At 62.2% G+C, this 23,017-nt stretch overlaps 8 protein-coding genes across 8 annotated transcripts; 4 read left to right on the forward strand and 4 right to left on the reverse strand.

The window, feature by feature from the left end:
* Window positions 1-938: 938 nt before the first annotated feature.
* Window positions 939-2,506, forward strand: RHTO_04675 (uncharacterized protein; the record flags this gene model as incomplete). Its single annotated transcript, XM_016418339.1, has 8 exons — window positions 939-979; window positions 1,125-1,228; window positions 1,292-1,332; window positions 1,397-1,633; window positions 1,705-1,869; window positions 1,927-2,091; window positions 2,154-2,375; window positions 2,444-2,506. 8 exons carry the CDS (start codon window positions 939-941, stop codon window positions 2,504-2,506), a joined length of 1,038 nt encoding a protein of 345 aa, XP_016275615.1.
* A 100-nt stretch (window positions 2,507-2,606) lies between these two features.
* Window positions 2,607-3,916, reverse strand: RHTO_04676 (E3 ubiquitin-protein ligase UHRF1; the record flags this gene model as incomplete). The annotated part of the gene is made up of 3 exons (XM_016418340.1): window positions 2,607-3,433; window positions 3,499-3,833; window positions 3,891-3,916. 3 exons carry the CDS (start codon window positions 3,914-3,916, stop codon window positions 2,607-2,609), a joined length of 1,188 nt encoding a protein of 395 aa, XP_016275616.1.
* Window positions 3,917-4,092: 176 nt separating this feature from the next.
* On the reverse strand, window positions 4,093-9,028 carry RHTO_04677 (mitogen-activated protein kinase kinase kinase kinase 4-like protein; the record flags this gene model as incomplete). The annotated part of the gene is made up of 5 exons (XM_016418341.1): window positions 4,093-4,418; window positions 4,471-5,488; window positions 5,551-7,385; window positions 7,441-8,242; window positions 8,300-9,028. The coding sequence occupies 5 exons, from the start codon at window positions 9,026-9,028 to the stop codon at window positions 4,093-4,095; spliced, it is 4,710 nt and encodes a 1,569-aa protein (XP_016275617.1).
* A 317-nt stretch (window positions 9,029-9,345) lies between these two features.
* On the reverse strand, window positions 9,346-11,460 carry RHTO_04678 (ATP-dependent rna helicase dbp5; the record flags this gene model as incomplete). Its single annotated transcript, XM_016418342.1, has 13 exons — window positions 9,346-9,372; window positions 9,442-9,587; window positions 9,647-9,905; window positions 9,960-10,045; window positions 10,103-10,263; window positions 10,316-10,431; window positions 10,492-10,665; window positions 10,720-10,822; window positions 10,877-10,969; window positions 11,025-11,098; window positions 11,154-11,191; window positions 11,250-11,393; window positions 11,451-11,460. 13 exons carry the CDS (start codon window positions 11,458-11,460, stop codon window positions 9,346-9,348), a joined length of 1,431 nt encoding a protein of 476 aa, XP_016275618.1.
* Window positions 11,461-11,615: 155 nt separating this feature from the next.
* RHTO_04679 (uncharacterized protein) lies at window positions 11,616-15,293 on the forward strand (the record flags this gene model as incomplete). The annotated part of the gene is made up of 8 exons (XM_016418343.1): window positions 11,616-11,779; window positions 11,840-12,003; window positions 12,079-12,176; window positions 12,231-13,420; window positions 13,478-14,143; window positions 14,199-14,716; window positions 14,774-15,174; window positions 15,252-15,293. 8 exons carry the CDS (start codon window positions 11,616-11,618, stop codon window positions 15,291-15,293), a joined length of 3,243 nt encoding a protein of 1,080 aa, XP_016275619.1.
* Window positions 15,294-15,515: 222 nt separating this feature from the next.
* On the forward strand, window positions 15,516-17,013 carry RHTO_04680 (TPR domain containing protein; the record flags this gene model as incomplete). The annotated part of the gene is made up of 6 exons (XM_016418344.1): window positions 15,516-15,833; window positions 15,897-16,177; window positions 16,240-16,324; window positions 16,383-16,476; window positions 16,535-16,794; window positions 16,852-17,013. The coding sequence occupies 6 exons, from the start codon at window positions 15,516-15,518 to the stop codon at window positions 17,011-17,013; spliced, it is 1,200 nt and encodes a 399-aa protein (XP_016275620.1).
* Window positions 17,014-17,298: 285 nt separating this feature from the next.
* Window positions 17,299-20,899, forward strand: RHTO_04681 (Rho GTPase-activating protein; the record flags this gene model as incomplete). The annotated part of the gene is made up of 10 exons (XM_016418345.1): window positions 17,299-17,674; window positions 17,737-17,844; window positions 17,903-18,034; window positions 18,089-18,161; window positions 18,221-18,407; window positions 18,464-18,952; window positions 19,007-19,438; window positions 19,495-20,199; window positions 20,264-20,653; window positions 20,714-20,899. The coding sequence occupies 10 exons, from the start codon at window positions 17,299-17,301 to the stop codon at window positions 20,897-20,899; spliced, it is 3,078 nt and encodes a 1,025-aa protein (XP_016275621.1).
* Window positions 20,900-21,134: 235 nt separating this feature from the next.
* On the reverse strand, window positions 21,135-22,893 carry RHTO_04682 (1-alkyl-2-acetylglycerophosphocholine esterase; the record flags this gene model as incomplete). The annotated part of the gene is made up of 5 exons (XM_016418346.1): window positions 21,135-21,427; window positions 21,485-21,818; window positions 21,884-22,133; window positions 22,195-22,335; window positions 22,394-22,893. The coding sequence occupies 5 exons, from the start codon at window positions 22,891-22,893 to the stop codon at window positions 21,135-21,137; spliced, it is 1,518 nt and encodes a 505-aa protein (XP_016275622.1).
* Between the last annotated feature and the right edge of the window lie 124 nt (window positions 22,894-23,017).

Genomic DNA, 23,017 nt, shown 5'->3' on the forward strand with positions numbered 1-23,017 from the left:
CGCGGCAGGAGGGCTGCCTCGCTTCCGGGCGAGGTAGAGCGCGAGTTGGATCCCATGGCGGGGAGGATCCGAGGTCGGGAGGCATCCGAGAGGGTCACGGGGCAGGCGTCGTCCCCCGCCGGGATGGCGCTTCAGGGTCGCACTCAGAGTTGAAGGTCGATGGGCGCCCTCTCCCTTCGCGGGGAGAGGGACGGCGGGGTCATCTTGGCCAACCGCATTTCGTTCTTCTTAGTTTCGTGCGCTACAACCAACCTCTTTGTCCTGCTCGCCTTGCTCTGTCTCATCGACGACCGTTATGCACGCTCGTCACTGGCCTGCGCGATCGCGTGCCCTGCTCATGCGTGACGCTTTCTGGCCTGAAGTCGTAGTCCGAGTCCGCTCCGCGGCTACTTCGCTCGCTCCTCTCGCTTCGATGGCGGTCACTGCCTCTTTACCTGCTTCCTCAACTGTCTGTCAACGTCCGCTGACCGACTGCTACATACTTCGTCCACTGTCTGCGTTCCACGAAGCCCACCGTTCCTACGACGCAGCCGCCCGAGCCGGGATTTGTCGTCAAGCCCTCCGCAGTACACAACGCGACACACCGACCTCCTCGCCAGCAGAACATGCGGTCTGACTACGCCTCGCCCGCCTCACATCCGCCGTGCGTCTCTTCGCTCCCGCGCGGTCCGCCCTCTCGCCGTCAACGTCGCTCCCTCCCCTCCTCTCGTCTCGTTGATGATTACGGCCGCCTCGCAACAATGCTCCGCAACGAACGCAACGCCTAGCGAGGGGTTTCTCGCTCATCAAGCGACGAAAAGGTGAGACAGCTCCTTGCTTCGGCCGGAAATTGACGTGGTCGACCTTCCCAGATCGCTGACATCGTTTCTCTCGCTCGCCGTCTCGCTCTCCCTTCTCCTCCTCCCTCTCGCACCACACGACTACTCACAACAGACATCATGACCAAGCCCGAAGACTTGAAGGAAGGCGACCGCGTCTCGTGCGTCCTCTCCCTCTCTCCCGTTTCCCTTCTCCGCTCCTCGTCCCCACCTCCGTCGCATCGCGATCCAGCCTCTCACGTCATCCTTCAAGCTCCCGTCCTGGCAAAGTCGCTGACATTGACGGGTTGTTTCGACGGAAAACAGCTGGAACTACGGCGGTGGACAGCCGACTGGAACTGTCGAGGCCGTCGTCCCCGAACACGACACCATCGAGACCAAGGGCGGCAAAGAGGTTTCTCGCAAGGGCAGTGCGTTTCCGACGTCTTTTCTCCGTTGTTTAGAAGTTATGAGACTGATCCGGTTCGCTACAGCCGCTGAGGACCCCGCTGTCGAGCTCAAGGCCGACTCTGGCGTGCGTTTCCTCCCTCTCCCAGGCTCCACCCATTCCTTTCGCTGACGCGCGATATCGCCCGCAGAACAAGGCTATCAAGCTTGCCCACGAGTTGAACGACGTCGACGAGTCGTCGACGGGCGACAAGACTTCGTACGCGAAGGAAGCGGCTGGCGGAGACGCCAAGACGAACCGCGAGGCTGAGGAGAAGACGGGCGACAAGGACGCTGGAGAGGACAAGTCTGAGGAGCGCAAGGAAGAGAGTGAGAAGCAGGATGAGGGTAAGGACGACGCGAAGGAGGCGCAGAGGAAGGGCGGTCAGGTTTGTCGAGCTTTCCTTCCCTGGCGTACCCGTCAGACGGGCTCGCTGACACTCGTCTTTCGCGACTGCAGAAGAGCGGCAAGGCTACCCAGAAGAAGAATGGCAATGCCAAGGAGCAGAAGGAGGGTGATGACGGCGAGGAGGAGACTGCTGAGGCCGACGACGGCGAGGACGACAACAAGGGCAAGTCCGCCAAGGAGCGCCAGAGCGAGGGAGGCAAGAAGGGTGCCGCCAAGGTTCGTCGAGTTCCTCCCTCTCGAAGCGCGCATCCGCTGACAGCGTCGCTTTCGCAGACCAACGCCAAGCGCGGCGCCGGAAAGGACAACAAGGAGGATGACGACGCCGAGGAGGGCGAGGACGAAGACGAGGAGATGCAGGACGGTGAGGAGGGCGACGATGACGAGAACAAGTCGGCCAAGCAGCGCCAGAGCGAGGGCGGCAAGAAGGGCGCTGCCAAGGTGAGCACTTCCAGCAGCGCTCTCCTCGTGAGCAGGTTGATCCTGATTGCTTTGTTTCGCAGACCAACGCCAAGCGTGGCACCGGCAAGACGGCGCCTCAGAAGCGCGCCGCACCCGCTGAAGGCAGTCGCCGCAACCCGTCTCGTGGGGCCGCCAACAAGAAGAAGGTCACGGACGACGATGACGAGGAGTTCGACGAGGAGGAAATGGACGATGATGACGAGGCTGACTTTGACGAGGACGACGAGCCCGAGTCGAAGAAGAAGCAGCGCGCCGGAGGCCGGGTTCGTTCAGTCTCCCTTGCTTTCCTCCCCAGTGCCGGATCACACTGATGTGCCTCGCCAACTCGCAGAAGGGCGGCAAGGCCAGCGGGAAGTCGAAGGCCCCGGCAGCCAAGAAGCAAAAGACGAAGTGAGCGCACGATGCTCCTAAAGCTCGTCAAAGCCGTATATTCCCGATACAAGAACAAAGTATGGAAAGACTGAAATACCCGAACAAGTCTGTGCCCCAACCTTCTACGCGACGCGCGAAGTCCGCCTGCGCTTCGGCGAGTCCTGCGCCTCGTCTTCCGCCTCGCGCTTCATGCTCATCGACGCCTCTTCGACTGCTTTGCGCTCCACACTGGCCTCTTCCTCGCTCTTCTCTACTTCCGGCGTCGTAAGATCCGTCTCGACAGACTCTTCCGCCGAGGAGGAAGAGGCGGATGTTGCGCGGGAGAGTGCGGTGGCGGATGCGAAGTTCGGGCCATCCGCCTTCGCTTCGTTGTTATTGACGAGGTGCGCGCGCCGAGGATGCACGGGAAGGGGAGGCTGTCCTGGAAGTCGTACGAGGGCGACACGGCAGATCTTGAAACCTTCCGGCGAGGTGTCCTCCCAAGCCTTGACAGCTTGGTACAGCCCGTCGTAGCGGTACCCTTCGACTGGCGCCCAAGCAGACTGGTTCTTGAAGCCGCGCATGAGGCGGATGGGCTTGCCGGACGTGACCGAGTAGAGGAGCGCCTGGTTGCGCTCGTTCTCATCCCACCGCATGTCGGCGGACTGCGGTGCCGTGCGCAGGTTCTTCGGCTGGTCCTTCGTACCCGTCAAGTTGCGCCCGCCGGATCCCGAGAACGTCAAGCGGTCGCCCATGTCGATGTCGCCAACGTAGCCTCCCGAAGCGCAGATGGAGGCCACCGACCGCTTTCCGGCGGGTCCCGGGCCCGTCGCAATTCCGGCCACGACGGGACCGTGAACGCTGGCCGTGCTGGCGTCCATGCGAGACTGGAAAAGTGTGCCGACGGCGATTCCTCGGATCGGGCCGTACTTCTTCGGCGTCTCAGTACGCTTACCGAGGCGGTTTGGGACTGTCGTGAGGTTCGAGATGTCAATCTTCGTGTGCAGCGGCCCATCAGAACAAGAACGAGCGCACCGTAAGCGGCCTGCGTCTCGACCTTTCTCCCACCCTCGTAGTACTCCTTCTCCTCGTCGCCCGAGTCGAGCTGCTCACCCCGCTCGTTTCTGCCCGGCGTAACACCCATCATCTTGTCCCGTACGCGTGACGAACTTCGCAGCCCTCGCGCCTCTCGCTCCGCAATCTGTCCTTCAACATCCTTCGAGACGAGCGGCGCTGCCTTCACCTTGGGCTTGCGAGGCGTGGCAGGCTTCTTGAGCGATGGTTCTGGAGTGTACTCTGCAGCGACGGCCTTGAGGGAGCGCACGTCCAGGCCCGTGAGGAGCGCGGCGTTCGCGTTCTCGGATTGCAGTCTGTGAGAGGATAGAGACGGTCAGCGAGCGAGGCTGGGACGCGCGAGGCCGACGCACCTGAAAGCAGCAAAGTCGAAGCTCATGTGGCAGTAGCAGCAAGGGCAGTGAGAGGAGAGCGAAGTGAGGAGGAAGTCGAACGGCGGTGCCGCGACGCGAGCAAAAGGTGCGAGCCAGAGGGAGAAGCGAGTGAACGCAGGAACACGCTGAAGCGACGAAAGGTGCGAGTTCCAGGCCATACAGGGTATCCAGCTGCGAGGTATCAGGACGACAGGGCGGACGGGCCAAGGCAGACAATGCTGAAGGCGGATCCGACGGTTTGGGAGTAGACAAGCTGCTGGCCAGCAGCGTGCGTAGCGAGAAACTGAATACGAGGGCGAGAGCGTGCAGGTGAGACGGGGATGGCGGAGGTGAAAGGCTGGGACGGGGAGGCGCCGTCGACCGAGATGACCTTGACGTCCTGCGGCGAGACGCGAACGACGGCGGTGCGCTTGCCGTGGAGGACGAGAACTTCAATGCGCTGCATGCCATCGACGACGGTGTCGATGGCTGCTCGGTCATTGCCCCAGACGAGTGGCCGCTTGATGACTGTGGAAGGACGGTCAGCCAGTCGGCATAATAGAGGTAAGGGAGCACTCACCGCTTTTGCCGTCGGCAGTCACGATGCCAGTCAAGTTGGCGCCCTTCGAGACGAAGAAGAGGCCAGGCGGACCAGTCTGGCGTTGCCCACCGAGGAGCGAGATTGGCGAGAGAAGCGGGAGGTCGTACTCGTTCGGGGGTGGTGGAGGCGAGACGTTCGCCTCGTCTGTTCCGCTCTCCTGTGTGACGGTGATGGAGGGTTGCTGGAGGGGGAAGTTAGGCGACGGCGCTGCGGGTCCGACAACGTCGGTGTAGAGGGGCGGAATCGTGTAAGCCGATGAAAGAACGCTCGACGGGACAGGCGGAACGAAGGGTAGCTGCTGAAAGCTCGTGTAGGGTTCGGCGAGCTTGTTCGGCGCTGCGGCGGCCTCTGGGTCAGGCGATTCGTTCGTTGTCGGAAAAGGAGCCGGCTCGAGTTGTGCCATGGTGTGGTCGGCTTCGCGAACGGTGTACTGAGGCGGCAGAGGCTCGTCGTGCTCGGCTGCGGCTGCTGACTCCGCCTGCGGGACGGGCGAAGGCGAACGGGATCTGCCGGCTCCTGCACGGGCCGATGCTTCTTCCGTCTCGCGAAGGACGTGATCGGCGGGATGAAGCGCCGCATGCAGGCCTGACGAGGCGAGTTCGTCCGGCTGGTCGGTAGCGGCATCGACGCGAGTCGAGGTCGCCAAATCACGCATCCGCCGTTCGCGCTCCCGACGAGCCCTTCGCTCGCTTCTGCCGACGCCGACTTCTCGCACCCGAACGGTCGCCGGTTCGAGCGCGAAGATCGATTCGCCGTAGACGAGATAGATGTCAACGAGGTCGTCCCCTTGCAGCTGGAACTCAATCGTCTTGGGCGTCTCCGGCAAGACGAAGGTGCGATTCAGGCTGAGCGAGATCGACCGCGAGCCGGTGAAGAGCTCGATGCGTTCGCCTTCCTCGCCACAGAGGACGGCGAGGTAGGTCCGCTTCTTCGTTTCGACGGCTCGCAACAGTCGGGCGCCGCGCGTCCGCGCCAGCTTGACGTACTCGACGGGGCTCTGGGCGTGGGGACGAAGGGTCAGCGGACGCTCAAGGAAAGTGGGATGAAAGGGCTACGCACGTTGGCTGGATGCGCGTCCAGCGGGGGCGGAACCTGTGCCGAAGCCGGCACAATGAGCGGTTCACCTTGGTTGAAGGACGAGAGAGGACGGCGTTTCTGGTCGTTGGCCGTCCTCCTGATAGCGGGCGACGGGTCGTTCTGAGCTGCCGGAGAAGTTGGGAACGGAAGAGGCTGCGAGGCAAGCGGCTGGGCCTGCTCGTCGACGGCTTGTTCCGGCTCAGAGACCAGCTCCCAGCCGTTCGACGACCTGGGGCTGTCCGCAGAGAAACGGTCGTTGCGACGACTGGCAAGCTTCGGGGAGCCGCCATCGTTCGGCGCAGGTTTGTTCATCAGTTTAGCGCCGACGCCGCCTATCGACCACCGTTTGCCGGCGCGTGAGCCTGGAGACGTGTTAGCGAGCGACGGAGATGGTGGAGGGCCGTCTCGAATGATCTCGGCAAGCGAGAGTTCCGTTCCTCGCGGGCTCGCCGACGCTCCCTCGTCCAGCTCGCTGCTGACAACGGGCGAGCGAGGGGCAAAACGGCTGGTGGCCTGGCTTGTGGGCGACGACGAAGCCGACGGGACCTGTGGCGAATGCGATGGAGCGTTCGCTTCGCTGAACGGATCGCGAAAGCCGTTCGACAAATCGGGTGGAGGTCGTCGAGTCGTCGCCAGCCGCTGGTCGCTCGCGGGCCCAGTCTGACTGATCCACTCCGCGAGGTTCATGGACGGCGACTTCTGACCTGGCGTGAGGAGGGGTGTCGAAGCTCGACGGGCTTGCGGCTTGGGCGGGAGAGGGGGAGGTGCGTCCGTGATGGCTTCAGAGCTATTCGTGTCCCCGACGTCAAGATGCTCGACAAAGGTCCTGTCGTCCTTCGCTCCGAAAGCCGCGAGACCTGCGGCGTGCGACGACGCGGTCGAACGTGCGAAACGCTTGGCTGCCGGAAAGAGCTGGGCGTCTTGCTCCGTCTGCGCGACCTGCTCAGCGATCGACGACCTGCGACGCTCGCGACTCGACGCAAGGACGCGATCCAGCTCGGGCGAGTCGAGGTCGGGACCGGTCGTGGCGAGGAACTCGGCCAAGTCGGATGTTGGCGAGCGCTCAAGCGTGTTGAGGGGCTTGACCGGCGCCCGCGGCTCGAAACGTCGCGACGGAACCGGCGGGACATCGCTCGACCCGTCAGCGGAGCTCTTCCGCCCGCTGACCGACCTCGTGCTCGCCCTGCGCGAGTGAAGCGAGGGCGCGCTCGACCTTCGACCGGGCGACGAAGCTCCGCCGTCAGCCCTGCTGTATCGCCGCTGCATGGTCGCGGTCGATCCGCGTCGGCCCGCCACGAAGTCGCGCGAATTTTGCGGACGGATGGTGCGAGGCGTGCCGGCTTGGACAGTCGCCTGACTGGACACGGAGCCGCGGGGAGTCGCCGTAGGGAGAGTGCGGACGACCGAGGTCGAAGACGGAGTCTGGCGGCCAGAGATGCGGATGGGCGAGGTGGGCGAGACGGCAGAGTAAAGTGGGTTCGAGAGGCGATGCCATGAAGGTGGTCGGTTCCGGGCGAGAGAAGGTCGTCGGCGCGGAGTAGGCGCCTGCGGATCTGACGGGGAAGTCGAAGGGAACTGGTAGGAAGAGTTGGGCGCGAGTTGCGAAGGGCGGGGGAACGTTGCGAGAGGTGCGTCGTGCGAGGAAGAGCTGGCATCCGACGGCTCGGCCCGCTGTTTGCCTTTCGCTGCCGTAGAGCGAGGCGTAGGCGTAGCAGAGTCGAAGATGGCGGCATCCTGGATGATCGGGTAGCCGTCCTTGATGTCGATCTCGGCCATCTTTCGCTCAATCATCGCCCTGATCCCGTCGAGAGCGTACACTATCAAGCGACCGAGGTCAGCGCAAGTTCGAGACAGTCAAGAGATTTGACGAACCTCGGACGTGATCGTTTCGGCCGGCAATGGCAAGCAAGATGTTGGACCGCTCGTTGAGAACCGCCAGCTCCTTGAACCGCGTCCGTTTGATGAGCGGAATAGGCTTGCGAGTTTCCCTCCGCTTCTTGAGGCCATGATGCTTCATCGGAAGCGAACCGGGGAGCGGAAGAGGGAGGAAGTCGAGGCCGGCGGTCGTGCCGATGAGGAGGTACTTGTTGTCCAAGAGAGCTCCGCAGAGCGGCTGGGCGTTGCGTGAGAGGGAGAGCTGCTGCGTGAGCGGGTTGACGGTCAAGCCGATAGATGCAAGGGTGGGAGGCGACGGAACGAGGGGAGGCGGCGGCGGCGTTGAGAGGCCGATGGTTGGTACAGGCGACTGTGTCTCGGGCGGAGCGGGCCTGTGAGAGCCGCTGCTCATACTGCTCGAGTCTGCCGTGCCGCGCAGTGAGGTGGACCTCGCAAGGCCGGCGAAAGTCGCTGCGGCGATAGATCGGGGCGTGCGTCGCTGCGGAGCGTTGCAAGCGACCGACTCGGGTCGAAACAAGTCGCTCGACGACCGAGGCTGGGGCGCGCCGGCGATCGCCGGCATGCTAGTCGAGCGAGAATGGATGGCATCGTTCGACTGAAGCGCTGCGACGGTTGGATGGGGTTGCCAGCCGTGAGGTGCGGAAGGAGAGCGAGGGATGGAAGGGTTCGGCGATGAAGATGACGAGGTGTTCGGAGTGGTGAATCGCGGAGAGTGGCCGCTGGAGCGGGGTGAGCGGTTGAGCAAGCTGGAGAGGAAGGAGCGTGCGCTGCTCGAGGTCTGCGAGAACAGGCGAGTCAGTCCGATGTCACAACGCGGTCTGAAAGTCTGACAAACCGTTGGTCGCGACGTAGAGGCATTCTCTGCCGCGAGGCGACCCATAGGACCGCTCGCAACGCTGACGAACGGACCGCTTGCGTTCGGTCGATTGGGCAGAGAGAGGTCGACTGGAGGGGCGGTTGGGAGGCTCAGGGTTGACGAGTCGGACGAAGCGACAGACTGATGCGTCGAGAGTGCCGTGCTCGATGTCGAAGCTTCGGAAGTATGCGAGATCGAGTCGGCGCCGGCGGAAGGAGCGAATTCGCCGTCAACGTGGTCACGAAGCATCGTTGATGCGCCCGTGTCCACACCGCCGACCTCTCTTTCAATCCGCGGAGGCGTACGAAGAGCATCAGCGCGGACGGCGCCCATGTCAACGTCGAAACCCAGTCCCAGCCCGACTCCAACAGCCTCGGAAGCGCTTCCCGTCCACCCGACTCCCCGGTCTGCTTCTTCGACCTCGTCTTGCGCATTATGCTGCCCTCCTGCGTGTTCCCCTTCGTCCGCGTCGACCCACGTCTCCCCGTGGTCTCCTTCCCCCACCTCCTCGCTGGTTCGTCCAGCGACTGACGTCGCGCCTCGCAAGTAGCGCTTGTTGTCGGGGACGCGGATGCTCAACCGTTCCGACGCGGGAGTCAGGCGGCCGTTGCTGGACGAACTGAGGGAGTGTCGGAAGGACGAACCCCCGACCGATGAAGAAGTCGAGGCGGCGGACTGCGTCGAGAAACGGTTGCTGCTGTCCGGCATGTCCACGCGAGTCCCTCTGTCGGTCTATGCGGACTGTCCGTCACCCTGGGCGAGCGCAGAGAGGAGGAGAGATGGTCGACTGATGGTTTGGCGCGAGGTGCGAGAGCGAACGACAAGCGGTTCAGCCGGGGCCTGAGCTCCTGTCGCGGGCAGCCAGCGCCCTCTCGAGTCTTTACGTAGCCAGCACGCGAGTGTACAACACAGAGAAGAGGCGTTGCAGATCAAGGCGAAGTCGAGGCGGTTTGTTCGCCTTCCGCTTTCGACAGAGTCCTCCTGATTAACCTCGTCCAGCGGCAGGGGACTCGCATTGCATCCCTCTACGACTTGAGCGCAGCCTTGAGCGTCTGCGAGAGCGAGCGACGAGACGGCAAAGTCAGCGAGACTGCGAGACGAGGACAACTTCGCGGACGGACCTTTTCCATCTGCTCAAAGTCGGACGTGTCGACGCGCACGATGGGCTTGCCGAGCGCTGCGCGGATCGCCTCCATGTGTTCGAACGAGCGGCGGTCGTGGACAAAGTTGATCGACACTCCCTGGCGACCGAAGCGACCCGTTCGTCCTGCGTTGACCAGCGTCAGCGTGAGCGGTGAGCGTCGCTAGAGATAGCTGGTCACGCACCGATACGGTGCAAGTACGTCTCCGGATCAGGTCGACCTTGCGCGTCGAGCGGGAGGTCGTAGTTGACGACCATGTTGACCTGCGAGACGTCGATTCCTCGCGCAATGACGTTCGTCGTGATCAAGACCTTGGTCTTGCCATCTCGGAATGACTCCATGACCGCGTCACGCTCCGCTGTTTCCAGCTTGCCGTGCAGCGAGACGACCTTGTGCCCCTCGGCAGTCATTCGGCGAGCAATTTCGTCGGCAGTGTCGCGACGCTGCGAAGGAGCGGGTGAGTGGACGCGTTGGAACCGAATAACGAACGCACTCACCTTGACGAAGATGATGCTTTGGCCGATGGTCAACAGGTTGTACAGCTCGACGAGAACCAAGTACTTGTGCCCCTCGTTGTCGCAGTCTGCGCAGCGGAAGTGTAAGTTGCTGTATGAGCAGGCGGAGCTCGCTCGGTACGCACCCATGAAGAACTGCTTGATGGCGTCGAGCGACAGCTCCTCCTGCTTCAGCCGGATCTCGTTCGCACCGGGAGCGAACCGCTCGGCGAATGTTCGGACGATGTCGGCGAAAGTAGCGGAGAAAAGGACGATCTGAGGCTTCTTGGCCATCTTCGTGATGAGGCTGCGCAAGACGAAGTCAGCATGGACCAGCGCGAAGTGGACGAGGTACGCACTTCTTGAGCGAAATGCTCTGATCCGCCATGCTGCCGGTCTCGAGCATGTTGTCCGCTTCGTCCAGCACGAACACCTTGACCTCCTTCAAGTCGAGCACCCGACCCTTCGTGACCATCTGCGGGTAGAGAGAAAGCGGGTCAGTCGCGAGCAGCTCGCAGGCAGGGAAACGGCGCACGTCGATCATCGTTCCCGGCGTTCCAATGACAATTTGCTGCGTCAACTTGGGCATCCCTCGTTGCCATGAGTCCTTGCCCGCGAAGAAACATTCGACAGGCGTGTACTGCCCCATCTTCTGGACGACCGAGAGGATCTGCATGGCGAGCTCGCGAGAGGGCGCGATGCAGATGGCCTGCATAGCGAGCATTAGCTGACAAAGGCTGTGAAAGCGACAAAGCGCACGCACTTGAGGAACCTTGAGGTCCATGTCTATCCGCGAAAGCATCGTCAAAGCGAAAGCTGCCGTCTTGCCCGTTCCCGACTGCGACTGGCCGATCATATTCCGCGGGCTGCACCACGAAAGCGTCAGACAGCTACAGAAGCTGAAAAGAAGCGCTGCTCACGGGTTCTGGAGGAGCAGAGGGAGCGCCTTCTCCTGAATCTTCGAAGGCTTCTGGAAACCCATCTTGTAGACGCCCTTCAGCAGATCCGGATGCCTGAGAGGACCATGCATCAGCTCCTGTCCTCTATAGGGTTCAGTGAGGCTCTCACAGGTTCAGGTCCTCGAAGGACTTGGCGGAGAAGAGGGGCGAGTTGGGATCGGCTTGCTGGTCGGCCAGGGTGACCTGCAAGCGGGTCGTGGTGAGTACGTTGCTGCTACTTGGACTCTTCTGGACGCACCTGGACCTCATGGCTCAGGTTCTCGAGCAGCGACGAAGCTGCAGCCGCTTCATCATTCAGCGGAAGTTCGAGGGGGAGAGCAAGAGCGAGACGCACCCTGGGGCAGTGAAGGCTCCTCCGTCTGCTCCTCCTGCGCTTGTGGTGCCTCTGCAGGCGACTCGGCAGCCTTCTCAGCCGCTGCGGCGCCATCCTGCTTCGGTTCGAGGGCTGAGAGCCTTGAAGCCAGGGAATTGACGGCGTCTGCGAGGTGCAAGCTGTCAGCCTGGGCTAGCCTGTACTAAGGAGACTCTTTCTCACCGGAAGCCATCCTGTCTGACCGCTGTCGGTGACTGTGAAGAGTCCAACCCATCCTCAGCGCCTCAGCGCCTCTCGGACCTCTTCCATTCACTGTCGCTCGCTTAAACGCTCAGGATAGCTTATGCGCCCGCTCAACCGGCCGTAATACGCTCAGAGACTCGATCCATGGTCCCAGACCGTCTGTCGAAGTGGACGCACTCGAAATGGACTGACGCTCGCGAGCAGCTGTCATGGGCTCGCCTGAAGGAGCGACCTCCAACGCTGTGGCTGGGCGTGTTAAAGCAGACGCTCGCACTGTGCCTGCTGCTGATCTTGACCTTTTCGAACCGGCGAGTCCCCCGGTTTCTCGCTCTCTCTTCCCTCGCTCCTCGCTGATCCCTCTCCCGCAGGTTCGCCGAGACAACACCTTATCCGACTGCCCTCAATGGCGCCGTACTGGTCATTGTGGGAGCTTACCCTGGCGGGACGATGGGCAAATGCTTCGAGGCGCTCCTCCTTGGAAGTGTCGGCTTCGGACTGGGCGTGCTGGTCTACGCTATCCTGGGTGAACTGGGTGCGTACTACTTCTCTGCATCGAGGGGGGCACGCCGACTGACTTGTGCTCCCACTGACTTGTGCTCCCACGCAGCCGATTCGCCAACCGGGCAGGGCTTCGTCTTCGCAATCTGGGTGTACCTCGCTGCGCTGGTTCGTTTTGGGGGACCGAAATACATATCTTTCTATCTTGTGCGTCGTTCCCTAGCTCTTCAGTAGCGCAAATCTGACCACCTCGCTCCCCAGTACGGCGTGCTCTTCTCCTTCAACGGCATCTACGGCTCGATCACCGAGGGCGGTTTCAACAAGCAGTTCTTCCTCGCAAACGCCGTCGCGTACTTGTGGGGCATGGCCATCTCGCTGGGCGTCAACCTAATCGTCTGGCCCTTCACCGCCGAAGCCGAACTTCGACAGCTCCTCGTCACCTCTCTCCAGCACGTCTCGACTCTCGCCCACCTCACCTGCAAGACCTACGCGCGCGAGCTTGATCAAGACGAAGTCGACGTGCGGCAGGTGCTCGTCAAGGCGCTCAGGAGCGACTACCTCGCCTTGAACGGCAGGCTCGACGAGACGTCTTTTGAGATTACTTTCTCGCGCTGGTCGCTCAAACACTACCGCGACATGATCAAGGCCGTCCAGGGCCTGCAGCAGGCCCTCATCACATCGTCTTCCGCCATCGACCTCATCAGCGCCCTCGACCCACGCGGCATCAACAGCCGGCACCTCCTCGCTCGTTCCGAAGCGGCACAGACGTTCGCCGATTTCCGCCACGGCATCGACCTCGTCATCGCCGAAATCATCGACGAACTCGTCGGCCCCGTTGCGGTTGACGTCGAGCCGGATGCCGAGCTCGCGCCTCAAAATGAGACGATGGCTGAGCGGCAGACGAGCGGCCAGAGCCAGGCGCCAGCGACTGTCGACTCGGACGAGCAGCTCGGTCACGCCCTGCATACTTCGCCAACTCCCACGGCTGTACAGGAGAAGATGATGACGGTCGCTGCGAGGCTCAAGAAGGAGGTCCTGGAGAGTGAGCAGCGACATCGCAGGATCAGGGAGGAGAGCCTCCGCAGTGCGAGCGCCTCACGTCGCGGCGACAACTCGAACGCCAGCTCGAGACCAGGGACACCGGGCCACTCGAACCTGCCGTCACCGCGCGAGTCGACCTCGGACCTGCCGCGCGGCCGCAGCGAACAACGACCGCTCGACGATACAGCAGTACCCGGCGAAGCGAACCGGCCTTCCGACATTCCTGCAACGACGACAGACCCGGAGAAGGCGGAAGAGACGCACACCGATGTCGTCCAGATCTTCCGCAAAGCCTGGGACGCCTTCGCTCGGGCGCAACAGGACGCGCTCGTCTCGCTCATCAAGGACGGGTCGATTCAGGTCGACGACGTTCTCCGGATCGAGGAGGGCATGCCAAGCATCAAGGAGATGTGCGTTAATTTCTGCCCATCCTCGGAAGCTCTCCGCTAAATCTCGAGTACTGGTAGGTACGCACACCGACTGCCGAAAGCGTGGACGTCCTCCTTGATATCGCAGACCCCGCTCGCTCGCCTCCGGTCCCGCGACGGCACTTCGCCTGCGACAACTGTCGTCGAGGAGGAGGATGCGCCCTGTTCCGACGCTCTCACCAAAGCCTACAGCCTGCTCTTCGGCCTGGGCCAGCTCACCGAAGAGCTAGCAATCCTTTCGACCATCGTTCGCGCCAATCAGCGGAAGAAGCTGCGGCCGTACCTCTTCGGCATGCTCATTGACCGCGTCAAGAAGCTCTGGGGACCCAAGGAGGACATGAACCTGCAGGAGGCCCTCGCGACTCTGCACGGCGTCGAGTACAAGCCCGTCAAAAAGCCCATTGTTCAGAAGATCGCGCGCATTGAGCGTTGGTTCTGGCAGCAACGGTCGATCTATGCGGCCAAGGTGTCGATGGCAACGACCGTCTACTCGGTCTTTGCGCTCGCTCCGACACTCCAGCAGCACGTCTTCCTCCGCATCGGCCAGGTCTCGGCACTCATCACCGTGATCGTAGCTGTCGCTCCGACTCTGGGCGGTACGTTGTCGACATGGCTCCTGCAGGTGTCAGGGACAGGTGCAGGCGCGCTCGTCGGCCTTGTCGTGCTCGAGATCTTTCACAACGTCGGAGGGTACAAGTATAACCCGTGCGTTCCTCTCACAACAGTCCTCCGTTTCCTTAGCTAACCTCGCTTGCAACAGGTACGGCCTCGTCGCCTTCGGTGCGCTGTGGTACGCCTGGTCGTCCTACAAGTTCCTTCAGCACCCCGCCAAATACACGCAGTCGCTCCTCTACGTCACGGGATACTCGGCCATGGTCATCCAGGAGCACCTTTACAACGACGAGCCGAGCGTTCGTCGCTCGTTCGACTCGCCCGGGCTTCGCTTCGGCTTCTCCATCGCCAGTCTGGGCATCAGCATGGCCATCTCCGCCGTCTTCCAGATGTTCGTCTTCCGCCAACCCGCACGTCGACGGTTGCGCCTCCAGCTCGCCGACGTCCTCTTTGCCCTGTCATCGTACAACACGATGCTGCAGTGCTTCGTCAACCTCGTCGCGCCCGCCGACGAAGCGCCTGTCCCCCGACAAGAAGCGCTCGCGAAGGTCCAGCACGAGCTCATCAAGCGCGAGTCCAAGATCCAGGCGTCGATTCTTGCGCTTGCTCCGACGTTCCAGTTCGCCAAGGTCGAGCCGAAGTGGTGGGCGCCGTTCAAGGCCGACAGTGCGTTACTTTCCCTTTTTCTGCTGCCTTACTTCGTCTGATCTGCTCCCTCCCCAGCGCTTCTCAAGATCATCCGCGCGCAGCAAGTGATACTTGACCGCCTGCGCGAGGCTCGCACGGCTGTTGGCATGAAGGGCTTCAACCCCACCATCCACCACGACTTCGCGAATGTCCTCTTCCCTTACCGCCTCCACTCCCAGCGACTCGCCCGCACACTTTTCTACCTCGGCGCCACCTCTCTCCTCAGCAAAACCCAGCTCGCGCGAGACGTGCCTTCGTCGAAGCCGACATGGGCATCTTTCGAGCACGACGCGCTCGTCCTTTCGCGCCGCATGAGCAGGCTGCCCCGCGGCGAGCGCGAGCTCAAGCGGCCTGGCTTCCTTCGCTACTGGTTCTACCTCGTCTCGCTCGGCTCCGTCAGTACAGAGCTGGAGGAGCTCGAGAAACACCTGGGCGAGGTGAGCCTCTTTCTCCCGTTCCTCGCTCTTGCGCCCTCTTGCGCTCCACCTCACTCACGCGCTTCTCGATCTCGCAGCTATTTGGCGACCCCGACGTCTCCAACCCGTACATCTCATAGACTATAGACTGCCTCACCTCCGCCCGTCTCTATCGTGTTGTCCTTGCGCCCTCGCCCGCATCGCATATTCCCCGTTCCATATCTAGACGTGCATTGCATATTCCTTCACTCCTACTGCGCTTCCTGTCCTTGCAAGCGAGAGCTTCCCCCACAAGGCGAGCTTGGGCAATGGTGAGCGGTGGGGTCTCTCTCGCACGCCTCACACTCGCTTGCTCTGCTAGAATGGGACGCACAAAGGCTCGCCGGAAACAAGCCAGCAAGGCCGACAACTTCCCGTCCAGCGCAACCGCTCCCGCGCCGTCGACTTCCGCACAGGCTCCTCCATCCGTCACCGTCGAGGCGCTCCTCGTCCAGTCCGCACAACGCATCGCCGCGCTCGACTACGATGGAGCCAAGAAGCTTTGCTTCCAGGCTGTCCAGCTGGCAAACAGGGAACTGCAGGAGAAGGGGGACGGCGCGGACCCGAGGATGCTGAGGGACGCTCTCGAGATCCTGGGAACGGTCGAGCTGGAGCTGGGAGACATCACAGAGGCCAAGGAAGTGCGTCCTGGCTCTGAGGGTATCCTGCCGTGCTTTCAGACTGACTGTCGCATCGGCTCGCAGCACTTCGCCGCGAGCATCCAACTCGCCTCTGCTACTCCCGACCCCTCGCCCGCCCCGCACCTCTACCTCGCGCAGCTCTCCGATACTCCTCAAGAGTCGCTCACCCATTTCGGCAACGCGCTCGGCATCTTGCAGGCCAAGCTCGCAGCGCTCGAGCGAGCCAAGTTAGGTGTGGACGGGGGTGCTGGAACGCAGGAAGAGCTTGAGGACGAGGGAGAGATCAGGAGGAGTGCGAGTCGTGCGCTGGTTGGGATGACGGAGCTGTACTTGACGGATTTGTGGTGCGTGACGAGTTCGACTCCTGCGAGTTCGTTCCCGCTGACACAGGTTCTCCGCCGCGCAGCTTTGAGCCTGAAGCGGAGCAGAACTGCGAGAAGTATCTGAAGCAGGCGGCGGAGCTGGATCCGTCAGATCCAGAGGTGTACCAGGTGCGCGTCCCGCAATTGCTTCCAACCGTAGACCTGCTCACGATACTCCGTCGCGCAGACACTCGCTTCCGTACGCCTCAGTCAACAGAGAGAGGAGGATGCGAAGCAGGCGCTGCATAAGGGTTGGGAAATCTGGCGGAACGTGGAAGTCGGTGCGTTCTCTCAGGTCGCCCTCACAGCCAACTTTCCTCTCATTCGTATTGTTCGCAGACTCGCCCATATATCCTCCCCGGCCCTCTCGCCTGACCTGCGCCAAGCTCTTCCTCGAGCTGTCGGAACATGTCCCGGCACTCGAGATCCTGAACCGACTGGAGAACGAGGACGACGAGGACTCGGAGGTGTGGTACTTGAGCGGCTGGGCTTGGTGGCTGCTTGGAGAGGCGCGAGGGGACAAGCCTCGAGCGGAGGACGAGGAGAGCAAGGAGGAGTGCTGGAGCGAGGCGAAGCTGTGCTTGGAGAACTACCTCAGGGTGCGTTCCCTTTCCTCCCTCTCGCCCTGCCCCATCACTGACTGTCCCCGCCCGCAGCTTGAGGAGCGCGACCCGACCGGCTCTGACCCCGAGCAGATGTCGCACGTCAAGGAGCTCATGGGCAAGCTTGACGCGGCAGGAATCGTTGCGAGTAACGGCGCTGAGGGTGAAGACGGTGGCTGGGAGGACGCGAGTGACGAGGACGCGATGGAGCAGTGATGCCGTGTCATGACTACCCCGCTTTCACGCCGTCTTCCTGGCGAGAGAAGAGTTGCTTGAGCGATGACAGGGGAACGAGGCGACGAGGTGGGGAGCTGGCTCCTTCTTATCACGTCTCGCTGCTCGTTTGAAGCGCTGTGCTAGTCTATCTGCTCGCTGTACACGTCCAGCCAGCCCTCGCTTGTCCGCTTGCGCCCTCGTCTCGCCGCTCTGTCCCCCGCCTCGCGGCTTGTTCTCGACAACCTTCAGACCGACACGGCGCGCTGACGAGGGCGGTATCGCGCGATGAGCATGTTCAAGAAGAAGAAGAGCCTCTTGCGCCTCAGACCCGGGTCCAGCGAGTCGTCGAACCCCTCGTCGAACCTCCCCACCCGCCCATCGGGCCCAACTCTCCCTTCGCCGCCGCCGCAGGACACCAGCTTCCCCGTGCGGATCGACGACTTTGGCCGACCCATCACGACCGACCGGCCAGCCTTCGCGGCGCAGGCGACGGGCTCGAGTGGCTTTGGAAGTGGGTACGGCATTGGCGAGGACAACGAGGTGCAACCGGCCGAGATGCAGTTGCTCTACGGCTACGCGCCAATAGCGACAACGGTAGAGCTGGGGATCATCAAGGTCGAGCGGATCGTGCAGGCTTGCGCAGAGCAGATTCGGAAACGAGGTGCGTTCTTCGCGCTTCATTCTTCTCGGGGCGTGTGACAGTGCTGATCCGCTCGATGACAGGTCTCGATACCCCGCTGATTCTGTCGAGCATGGCGCTAGACATCTCGCTCGACGGCGTCTGCTCCCTCATCCGCTCGTACCTCGAGGACCACGAGACCTGGCCGCAAGGTTCGTCTGGCGCTCTCCCCGACCTTCAAAAACGGTGCATTGACGTCTAACTTGGCAGACCTCGAGCTCGCCAATCCGCGCTCGATCGGAGCATTCATGAAGTGGAGCTTAGCGCGCCTGGTCAACGACCGCGGAGGGCGCGGCTTCGTCAGCTGGGAGCTGTACAACGAGTTCAAGAAGGCTGAGCGAGGTATGCTGCGTCTTTCGCCAGCAGGAGACGCTTGCGCTGACTCTAGTCTCGCAGCAACGGGCTATCAACCTCGATCCTGCACTCTTCACCTCGTCTCGCGCCTCGCCGCTTCGAATGGCCGCTTACTGTGCGTACACAAATGAAAAATCTCACCGCGCATGTCGCTTAGGCTCATACCGCTCGCAGCTCGAGCCTGCTCTCCCTCTTCTCCTCCATCTCCGCTCACTCAGCCAAGAACGGCATGTCGCCGCGCAAGCTCGCCGCGCTCTTCTCCCCATACGTCTTCGGCCTGCGCGACGACGGCTCCTTTGACGAGACATACGAAGAGTGGCAGCGTGGGACAACAGCTCTCGAGCACATCCTCCTTAGCTTTGTAGGCCTCCTTTGTCTCTGCCAGACTTGCTGGAGCTGACATCTCTCGCGTCGCAGATCCGGAATCAGCAAGCGGAAGGCGCTCTACCAACTTTTCTCGAACGCTTCATCACCGGCTATCCCGAAACTCTCGGCCTTTCCTACGACAACTCGCGCCCGCACGTCCCGAAGGGCGCGCCGGTGGAAGAGGTCATGCGCGTCAAGCGGGTCACGCGCTTCCATTCGCGCAATCTGATCCAGCAAGCTGCGACATGGGAAGTGCCCTATTCGAACGACTGGAAGCTCTTCCTCGCACCCACGACCTCGACGTCGCCCGACCAGCCTGTCTACGCGCCCTCGTATCGCCACTTGCTCAACATCCGCGATGGTCTCGTCGACGAGGAGGATGACGCGCTCGAGATGCAGCGGTTCCGCTCGATGGTCGACAAGGAGTGGGCGCAGTTCGGGCAGAAGGGCTTCCAGGATGTGGATGCGAAGAAGCTCGAGTTTGACTTAACGGAGGGCGAGCGTGAGGCGGTCAAGCGGAAACGGGATACGCTCGACTGGGTGCGTTTCCTCGTTCCCTCCGAGTCCCAGCGCTAGCTAACTCTGCCTGTGCAGTCCACTTTCGAGACGACTGGCTTCTCTGGCCGCGACATCTTCGCCCCGACCGACCTTGTTTTCCACCAAAGCATCGGTCAGCGCGTCAACACCTGGCCATCGTCCGCTCAGAAGCTGAACGAGCGGCTCCGCGAGACGGAGAAGCACCTTCCGCCCTTCCCCTACGACACGACACCGCGAGAAGAAGGTCGCCTTGTCGTCGAGAAGGTCTTCTTTGAGGCCTACGCGGACGTGCTTGTCGGTGGAGGCTGGGCTCGGGACGAGCTGAAGGAGAGCAGCTTCGCGCTTATTCAATGGAAGGCGCAGCCGAGGGCCGGCGAAGCCGCGAGAGGCAAGGTCATTGGGAATGACCCAAGGACGGAGGAGCGATGGGTGCTTGTTGAGGAGTTCGTGCCGCGCGAATACCGCGAGGCGCTGCTGGCCGACCCGAAGGTGCGCTTCTTCATCGAGCCCTCGCTTCCTGCAGTCAATGACTATCGAGCTCGCAGGCGAAGAAGCAGGCGAAGCGGGTCTCGTTCCTGCGAGCGGTTCGACGCAGGAGTGGCGGCAACTCTGCCTCACCTCGAGCTTCGCAGCCATCGGCAGGGCACGGCAACCTCGGTGGCCTGCTCTCGCCTCCGCTCAGCTCGTCGTACAATCGCAAGGAGAGCACCCTTCGACCGATCGACGAGAACGTCTTTAACCCCGACAACAACGCCGAGACCAAGTTGATGTCGCTCTCGAATGTCCACCTCGGCCCTCGCGACACCTACGCCTCGTATGGTGCGACGACCTCTTACGCGCCATCGTCCGCCTACGCACCTTCCGTCGTCTCCACCGTACGCGCTGCGGACGGTCACACGGCCGGACACTCGGCCCTAGACCTCCACGATGAGCCGACGACCAGCTTCCGCCCGCCCTCTCCTCCTCCTCCTCAAGCCGAACCTTACCCGTCGCGTCCGCAAGCCGCACCCAATGTCCCTTCGAATGGCGCCTTCCTTGCCCCTCCAGTCGGCTTCACCAAGCCGGCCTCCGACAAGCGCGGCTTCCTTGCCCGTATCGGCTCGCGCAAGATGAGCGGCGGAAGCGGCATGAGCGGCAGGCTGGGCGGCAGTGGCAAGATGGGGAAGTTCTTTGGCGTTGGGAGTGGCGGAGCGGATGCTGCGGGAGTCACGCTCCCTCCCGCGATTCCGAGCTACGGCAACGGTACTCTTGTGCGCACCGGCCTCTGATACTCCGCTGGCTTGCTGGAAGGTAACTGATGATGTACGCTTGCAGCGCGGAGCGCCGCCTCTCGGCCCTCCCGTCGAAACGCTCGCCGATTCCTACGAGTCGCCGCCCGTCCCGCCAAAGGAGTTCGCCGGCGCTCGACCTCACTCTCCGGATTTCGAGCCTGTCGAAGCGCCAGCCGGCGTCGCAGAAGAGGACCCCTACGACGGCCTCGACTCTTCAGCGGATACTCGCCCGTCGGAGGACGGTCAAGTCCTCTTGCGAGGGTCGCGCTCCTATCCCAAAGGACTCGACGCCGAAGCGGAAGGTCGTACTTCCGACGCGACAGAGCCACACGATGGAGCGCAGTACGCGACAGAAGCGGGCGGACTGCACCAGCAACGACCACCGCGACACGAGTCCTTGCCTGACTCGCCCAAGCCGGACGCCGAGGTTCCCGTAGGTCATATCTCAGCATGCACTCTTTCTCGATATTGCTGACCGTTGCTCGCCGTTCAGATCGACGCACACCCTTCCGACCGTTACGCCTCGGGCGTCTCGCAGTTCTCGTCTCGGGTCGCCAACATCGTCGGCCTGTACGAGCAGCGAGGCGGACAGCCGAACAGACCTGGCGACATCCGCCTGACGCAATACGGCTTCGACGAGGCGTCCAGCCCGACGACCGCCGCGCACTACAACCCTTAATCTTCGCTTCCGCACTCGCAAACTTCGTCGCTGGCCGACTAGATACCCGTTCGCTTACCGCTTCGTTGTTGTTACATGTCTTGCCAAAAGCCCGCTAGAGTCCTAGACGAGCTGCAAAAGAGTCGATGATTTACAGAATGCAGGACCGAGTCGCTACAAGGATGAAGGCTGAATCGAAGGTACAACGACAGGTTCAAAGCTCGAGAATAAGTCAAGTGAGGGTCTCCACAGGCGTCTAAGCTGTTCCAGCGATATGCATCCGCATGCTGCCAACCTCGCCCTCCATCACGCGCTTGTTCCCCTCCGCATCTTTCCCACCCTCTCCATCTCTCGCTCCATCCTCGTCTCCCTCCTTTACACGCTGTCCGAGAATCTCGCCCGACGTTCCCTGACCGGAGAGGAACTCGCCGCAGGCTTCGACGACGCGGGAGGTGGCGAGGCGGGCGGGTACGCGTGAGCCGGCGCGCGGGTTGAGGTACGAGGGAAGGAGGAGAGGGAGGTCAGAGAAGGAGATGTGGATCGATCCGACTGCGAAAAGACGGATCGTTAGCATTCCTGGCGAATCGAGCGGAGGACGAAGCGCACCAAGAGTCATTAGCCACCGCTCTGCGCCTCCTCCGACAGCTTTGACGATGTACCTGACAAGCGAGTAGTGCTGCCGCCACAGCGTGAAGGCTTCGCTGTTGACGACGAGCAGCGGGACGTTGATGTCGAGCGGGACTTTTCCGCCGTTGCCGTTCGAAGGCGAAGTTGTCGGAGCGGGATTCGAGCCAGTCGTGTTGGTCGAGACGCTTGCTGAGAGTGGCGAGAAGGAAGGAGGGGCGGGCGAAGGAGCGGGAGGGATAGGGTCTGCCCAGGGATCGAGGGCGATACCGCGCTTGAACGGGTATTGTGTCGCGCCGGCGCGGAGGACTTGGATCTGCAAGCAGCCGACACCGTCAGAAGCTACTCATTGGCCGCTAAAGAAGGACTGAAAACGCTTACAGTCGTTGCGCCGCCGAAAGAATGCCCGGCCATCGTAACCTCCTTCTCCATGTCAATCCGGCCCTTCCATCCTTCCAGCGATTTCCCCTCCCCATACTCCTTCCTTCGGTTCTCCTTCGCGACTGCCCCGCCGTCGCCGTCGTTCAACCGCTGCATGAGCGAGAGGACGGATGTGATCTCCGCGAGGCGCATCGAGAGCTGCGACGAGCGGAACTGCATCGCCGACTGAGGCGAGTGTCCGGCTGGCCACCTGAGGGACCAGAAGGTGTGAGTTGCGAGCTGACTGTCAATTGAAGGCAATGCATACGCACTCGAGGTGCTCTGGCCGGATATAGTCGACGATCCGCTCCTTTCCGTCGCCTGACCTGACTACCGAGACTGGGCCTGAGCCGTCGCGGTGCTCGATAGCAGCGACGATGTAGCCTTTCGACGCGATCTCGCCGCACCATTGACTGGAGATAGGATGTGTGAGTAACGATCGAGGGTAACGAAGCTTTCGATTACGCGCACCTGTACGTCGTTCTAGTCCCGCTCAATCCATGCGAGAAGACAACGAGAGGGAAGCGGTCCTTCTCGCCAGCCAGTGCGCCGTCGACCACCGTGTCGTGTGAGGAGGTTGCCGACCGTCCCTCGCTCGTCGTGTCATCCTCCGCCTTCTTCGGAGCGAGCGGCCTGTCCGCCTGGACAGGGAGACGAACTCCAGCTCCGACGAGCCAGAAGAGCGCCTTGACGAGCCAGGGTTTCTGGCCGAGAAAGCGTGCGTAACCCTCCGCCGTCTGTCCCAAAGGCCGCTGCAACCAGTGCTGCCTCTTCCCTGATCCCCGCTGCGTCGAGTCGGCAGGATAGAACAGTGTCACGAGGACGGTATCGAGCTGGAGAGCGGGCTGCTTCGTCGATTTGAGGACAGCATGGCCAAACGAGCGAGGAGTGGCGACGGCGAGTTCGAGGTCGGCTGTTGCTACAGGATACGGGCCCGAGTACTTGGGCAGCGAGTTTACGATGAGTCCCATGCAGCCCAGTCGACAGCGAGTGAAGAGTACGAGGATGACGAAGGTCCCTCCCTCTCTGGAGGAGACCACGACCACTCTCTCGCTCAATCTGACCCGCTAGACCCGCCAGAGCTCACAGCTGACC

This window comes from Rhodotorula toruloides (assembly GCF_000320785.1).
Source record: "Rhodotorula toruloides NP11 unplaced genomic scaffold Scaffold3, whole genome shotgun sequence".
NCBI lineage: Eukaryota > Fungi > Basidiomycota > Microbotryomycetes > Sporidiobolales > Sporidiobolaceae > Rhodotorula > Rhodotorula toruloides.